Source organism: Triticum dicoccoides, chromosome 2A (genome assembly GCF_002162155.2).
Source record: "Triticum dicoccoides isolate Atlit2015 ecotype Zavitan chromosome 2A, WEW_v2.0, whole genome shotgun sequence".
In the NCBI taxonomy this organism is placed as follows: Eukaryota; Viridiplantae; Streptophyta; class Magnoliopsida; order Poales; family Poaceae; genus Triticum; species Triticum dicoccoides.
This window is the reverse complement of record NC_041382.1, coordinates 469,795,409-469,801,627: the sequence shown is the minus strand read 5'-3', so window position 1 is coordinate 469,801,627 and position 6,219 is coordinate 469,795,409. Positions and strand designations below refer to the sequence as shown.

Below are 6,219 nucleotides of genomic sequence, written 5' to 3'. Positions count from 1 at the left end.
AAATGCGCATGTGCCACGCACGTTAATATTTAGGCAATATATTAATTGCACGTGAATATTAGACATGCTATTATTTGTGTATTAATCCTATGATTAGTGCAATATTTGGTATGAATTGCACGTTATACATTTAACGCTCGCCATTAGAGCAGTCTAGATCGTTGGATTAATTTAGTTCGATGGCCGGGATCAGTTGAATCTACCCCTTTGAGTCTTTTTATATTGGTATAGATATAAGATATAGATTCATTCGGCTAAATCAGGCCACAGATACGAAATCCCATTCATATAACCAAACGGATTGTAAACTGATCATGCAACACAGGTTGTAGCACTCAGTATCGATTCGCGTGTGAGCGAAGCTTTTGCGTCCGACAGATATCCAGAAAGCTCCAACGTGATCCCATCCCGCTCACCATCCACGGACCACGGTAGTACAACGACTGCTCCTCCTCTCGTTCCCTCGTGCGCCAAACCAGATTCCAAAATCAGCTCCGCTACTTCTCTTGTCTCTGCGTCGCCGCCGCCACGGTTGTTGCTGCGGATGGCTGAGGCGAAGGGGGCGGCTGCGCCGCTGCTGGCGCGGGAGGATGGGAGACGGCGTGGAGGCTGGGGAGGAGCAACCTGGGCGCAGACGCTGGGCAACGTGGTGGTGTCCATTGTGGGCACGGGGGTGCTCGGCCTGCCCTACGCCTTCCGAGCCGCCGGCTGGGTCGCCGGATCCCTCGGCGTCGCCGCCGCCGGATTCGCCACGCTCTACTGCATGCTCCTCCTGGTCAGTACCGTACCTCGCATTAACACTACCGGATGCCATCTAAATACTAATACTACTACTTCTACCGTTCTACGGCCACATCCTGCATTGCATTCAGCTTAAGCAGATTGGGACTTGCTGTCCATGCCAAATTGCATGGTGTCTGTATTTACGTTTCGATTGAAGATTAATCGTAGCCGTACTACCATGTTGTTGTTATCATTCATACGCTAGAAGTACTATATTAGCGACAGGGTAGAGTATTTGGTCACTCGGGATAAATTTTTTGCGTCTTCGTGTTTAAGGACACTATTGATTTTTCAGATGGGGATATCCTGTGCCCACTGCCCAACTTTAAAGTAAAGAGGCTTTCCACTTTCAGTATTTTCGTTCCATTTCCCATCAGAAAAATATGGTCCCATATTGTCTCCAGTATAACAGGAACGGTAACCAGGGTCGGTCAGGATTTTGCACAAATAATAAGAAATAAAACCAAATGAATCATGTAGTCCGAAGCACTCCCGGAATAGTGTCAGAATGGAAGCCTTATTCATGGTCATGACCAGCCTTATGGCATTAAGCCGTTAGCCTGTTCTTGGTAGTATTTCTGTAAACGTGGTAGTTTCTCCTCTCACATTCTAGTTAAATTGAATGGTCATACTTTCTGAACTGTGTTACTGTTCGTTGCTTCTTCAGTGTGTTGAATTTGTTGAACAGGACTTTGCCTGTTAATTTGTGTTTATACTTCACATTGATCAGCACACTGATGGTATGATAAAAAATGAATCGTGTATGTACTGTGCCGCATCTATGATTTTTACAATGTTATGAACTTCTGTTTTGATAGCAACAACTTTTTAGCTGCTTAATTTACTTGTTTCGATTTCTATTCTGAAGGTGGACTGTAAAGATAAATTGCAGGAGGAAGAAACTGATGAACCAAAGAATTATACATATGGAGATTTTGGTGAGAAGTGCTTTGGGACTATAGGTCGGTGCTTGACGGAAATTCTCATTCTTATCTCACAAGCGGGTGGTTCTGTAGCTTACCTAGTATTCATTGGTGAAAATCTGCATTCCGTGTTTAGCCAGTCGATGTCACCAGCTGGCTTCATCTTTGCCGTCCTATTGCCTGTGCAAATCGCGTTGTCCTTCATTCTTTCACTATCCTCTCTTTCACCATTCAGTATATTTGCTGATGTGTGCAATGTCCTAGCGGTGGCAATGGTTATCAGAAAAGATCTTCAACTAATTGATCATCCTTTTGCAAATAGAAGTGCTTTTAATGGAGTTTTGGCGATACCTTTCGCTTTTGGAGTCGCGGTCTTCTGCTTTGAAGGATTCAGCATGACACTGGCACTAGAATCATCAATGGCGGAACGTAGAAAGTTCCGTTGGGTGCTTTCTCAAGCAGTTGTGGGCATCATAGTTGTGTATGCATGTTTTGGAGTATGTGGGTACTTGGCCTATGGTGAGGCTACCAAGGACATCATAACACTTAATCTTCCCAATAGTTGGTCATCTGCTGCTGTTAAGGTTAGTGCAATTTTCATAATCTATATCGTGTAATTGTTTGTTGAAATATGCTATTGCTTCTCGTCAAATATTTTGTAGCCCCAGTACTTGATAATTGGTGGTATAAGGTCATAAAGTATGATTCAAGTGTGAATCTATTATATTTTGAGATTTGAAAAATTGTAAATCTTATTGCCGCATGATATCTAACATGCTGGAGTAGTGATCTTTGTATCCTAAAAGTTCAAAAAATCTACTGGCAGGTTGGCCTATGCATTGCACTAGCATTCACATTCCCAGTTATGATGCACCCGATTCACGAGATTGTGGAGACAAGGCTCAGATCAAGTGGATGCTTCCAGAAGCTCTCCCACGGGGTTCCTGGTGCCGAGTGGCTAGGCCTGCACTCGAGCCGCATCATCATGGTGACTATTTTAACTGTGATGGCATCCTGCATACCTGCATTTGGGTCCTTCGTCTCCTTTGTTGGGTGCACCGTCTGTGCGCTGCTCTCCTTTGTGCTACCTACCTTCTTCCACCTCAACATCGTAGGATCGTCAATGAGCCTATGGAGAAGAGTGCTGGACTACGGCTTCCTTCTGTTTGGCCTTGGTTTTGCTGGTTATGGAATATTCACTGCTCTCTCGTCACACTGACTGATGAAGTAATGACAAAATGTCCAAGATCTGCAAATTAGGGTTTATTTCTTCGGAAGACGTGTCTGGAGAGAAATATCTGCTGCCCTGGGATAACATGCATCAAATTGAGAAGACTTTCATACTCAGCTGATTATCCCCTGCCTTGGTTTGATTTGTTAGGTGGTGGTGTACTTTATATGTATCTTTACCTTTCGTATCATTTTTTTAAAATGTATTCATAGGAGGCAACATGATGTTTATCGTGATTTGGTTGTGATCCTTATCTGTCTGTTGTCAGGATTTCTGTTTTTGAGTCTGATAGTTCATACAGATGATAAGGAAGCACATGGGTCCATCAATGCTATTGTCCATGTGAAGCTGCAGAGCAAAGAAAATACTCACCAAATCTACTGTTCAGGTCTTTCTCCTTGTGAATAAATGGAGTATATTTTTTATTTGTCATTGCTGGCTATTTTGTCAAACTAATATAAGAATGAATTTTGTCACAAGCACGATATGCTCATGGAAGCCAAGTAGTTGCACGGTTCAATGTACATCGCAAGTTATAGCACTAAAGTGTCTTTTCGCCAATTTTAGACACAGATGGTGTAATTGACTCATGATTTTTCCCTGCCTAGGCCTAGGTGGACCTGCCAAATTTAGCCACCGTCCCGAGACAAAGAAGAAGAGCAAGTATCGCATCACTGCACAAATGTCAACCTACAAGGACATGCGGGTGAGCACCCCGGGTCTTGCTGATCTTGCATGCAACTGCCGTGTTCTTTTAGACCAAATCACTTGGTGGAACGAGTAGGACACGGCCTATTTATCTACCATGGCGGACACCACATACCAGTCTCAAAAAGTGTGCGTCCACGGTTCTAGGCGTTCACCACCATGTATAACATGATCCCCGCCCTGCTAGTTCTCGCCGGAGTCATCACCGGGGTGCGTGCGGCAGCACCTCCTCCGGTGCCGGTGCCGGTGCCGCCGAAGGTTCCCACAGCTCCCCCGGCTACTGCCGGGCCGCTTAAATACCCCGCGATCCTTGCTTTTGGTGACTCGATTATAGACACAGGTAACAACAACTATATCAGGACAATCGTCAGGGCCAACTTCCCGCCCTACGGCAGGGACTTCCCCGGGCACAAGGCCACCGGCCGGTTCACGGACGGTAGGATCAGTGTTGACTTCCTAGGTACGTATGTATCACCGATATCACACATATATACGGCAATTACATACTCCCTCTGTCTTAAAATAAGTGACTCAACTTTATACTAACTTTGTACTAAAGCTAGTATAAAATTGAGTCACTTATTTTGGGACGGAGGGAGTATAATTAAGATAGTATCAGTCAGTGTGGATCACAATGGTTTTGTAAATGCAGCGGCGGCACTTGGTGTGAAGGAGAATGTCCCGCCGTACCTGAAGAAGGACCTCACCCTCGACGACCTCAAGACCGGTGTCAGCTTCGCATCGGCCGGGAGCGGCTACGACAACGCCACCTGCAAGACCATGGTACGTCGTCCTACGTACGCGTTCACCACATACACGAGCTCGCGATGCATGGAGCTAGCTAGGTCGATGTAGGCACGCATGCATGCATGCGTGCAAATCATATCTACAGTTGATCGAGATCCCTGCCTGTATGCATGCAGTCGGCGCTGTCGATGGAGCAGCAGCTGAAGATGTTCCTGGAGTACAAGGCCAAGGTGGGGACTATCCCGGACAAGGCCCTCTACCTCCTCGTGTGGGGCAGCAACGACATCGTGGAGCACTTCACCTTCGGGGACCCCATGTCGGTAGAGCAGTACAGCGACCTCATGGTCCAGCGCGCCATCTCCTACATCCAGACCCTCGTCAGCCTCGGCGCCAAGAGGATCGCCCTGACGGGAGTGCCGCCGGTGGGCTGCTTGCCGTCGCAGCGCATTCTCTCTGGCGGGATCCGGCGGCAGTGCGCCGCGGATCGTAACCAGCTAGCCAGCATGTTCAACAACAAGGTCAGGGAAAAGATGGCCATGCTCGGCGCCAAGCTCCCCGGCGTCACGCTCACATTCATCGACCTCTACGCCATCTTTGAGGACGTGATCCACCGGCACGAGGCGCTCGGGTTCAAGAACGCCAAGGACTCGTGCTGCGGTTTGCTTGGGCTGGCGGTAGCCGTGCTCTGCAACTTCGCCAGCCCGGTCTGCGCCGAACCCGCCAAATACGTCTTCTGGGACAGCTACCACCCCAGCTCCAGTGCCTACAAAGTCATCATCGACATGGTCGTCGAAAAATACTTCAGATACATGAACTAGCTAGCTATGAGTGGTAGAGGACAAAGGGGGAAAGGAGGAAAAATAAAGGAAGAACGCAATAACTCTGGAACTGACTAGCAATCAGTCCACAGATTTTGTCTAATAAGGGGTTGACACGTGGCGCTGATCTTTGAGTCGCTGTATGCAACAAATTCGACGGATTCATTCCCAGCAGGTTGCCTGGTCGGCCCGCTCCCAGCGTCCACTTGCCCATACACACATCCGCCCGCCCGCTGGATTTTGCCACCCCGATCCAGGCTAACGGGCCTGGTTCATTTTTGGAGGAAAAAATCCGACTCAGTAACGCCCGCCCACTACCACCCCACTCGACCACAAAAGGGTAGGGGAAGACCACAAAGGGTAGGGGCGGACCCAGGATTGGGATAAGCCCCGGGCCCTAGGCCAGCTACAGTGCATCTACAGTGAATAGTGTAGACAAAGAGGACAAAAACAAGCCAGGCTGAGCAGGCCCTGATTAAAAGAAAACAAGAAAAAGACAATGTTGGCATGTAGTTTGGTTGCCTGCATGTGATGTCTTGTCATCGCGAAGTAATTTTCACTCGGTGTTTGGTTGCATACATGCATGGTGATTAGTAGCTAACAACTGCACTTAAGAGGCAGGGGAGTGAACCCTCGAGTTGCAGCAGACTGGCTCACTCGCGCGCTCGCCGGAGCTGTAGTAGCTGGGCTCGTCCGCGCGCTCGAGAGAGCTGCAGCAGTTGCCCGGCTCACCCAACCAAGCAGCGCGTCTCTATGAAGCAGCTGCACGTCGTGCGTCGGCGAGTCCGACCACCGCGCCGTCATGGACCTCCGTGTGACCGTGCAGACCATCGAGAGGGCCGCCGCGGTGGGGGAGGCCCTCCTCGACTAGCGCGATATGAAGCGTGCCTCCCTCCCGCATCGAGCAAGCCCAGCAGCTCCGTGGCTTGTGGAGGGTCGAGGCCATCTGCATCTGCTGCTCGTGGAGGGCGGAGGCCACCTGCATATGTGTGCGCGGGGGGCGGGGCAA

General features: G+C 48.9%; 2 protein-coding genes across 3 annotated transcripts; both read left to right on the top strand.

Moving 5' to 3' along the window:
• Positions 1 to 380: 380 nt before the first annotated feature.
• Positions 381 to 3,324, top strand: LOC119354929 (amino acid transporter ANT1-like). Of its 2 annotated transcripts, none has more exons than XM_037621695.1 (3): positions 381 to 775; positions 1,676 to 2,290; positions 2,533 to 3,324. In XM_037621695.1, the coding sequence occupies exons 1-3, from the start codon at positions 545 to 547 to the stop codon at positions 2,923 to 2,925; spliced, it is 1,239 nt and encodes a 412-aa protein (XP_037477592.1). In that variant the 5' UTR covers positions 381 to 544; the 3' UTR covers positions 2,926 to 3,324. The 2 variants fall into 2 exon arrangements, with proteins under 2 accessions (XP_037477592.1, XP_037477590.1); XM_037621693.1 differs by having other exon boundaries at positions 382 to 775; positions 1,652 to 2,290.
• A 354-nt stretch (positions 3,325 to 3,678) lies between these two features.
• LOC119354930 (GDSL esterase/lipase EXL3-like) lies at positions 3,679 to 5,830 on the top strand. Its single transcript, XM_037621696.1, has 3 exons — positions 3,679 to 4,105; positions 4,298 to 4,428; positions 4,569 to 5,830. The coding sequence occupies exons 1-3, from the start codon at positions 3,805 to 3,807 to the stop codon at positions 5,208 to 5,210; spliced, it is 1,074 nt and encodes a 357-aa protein (XP_037477593.1). The 5' UTR covers positions 3,679 to 3,804; the 3' UTR covers positions 5,211 to 5,830.
• The last annotated feature ends 389 nt before the right edge of the window (positions 5,831 to 6,219 follow it).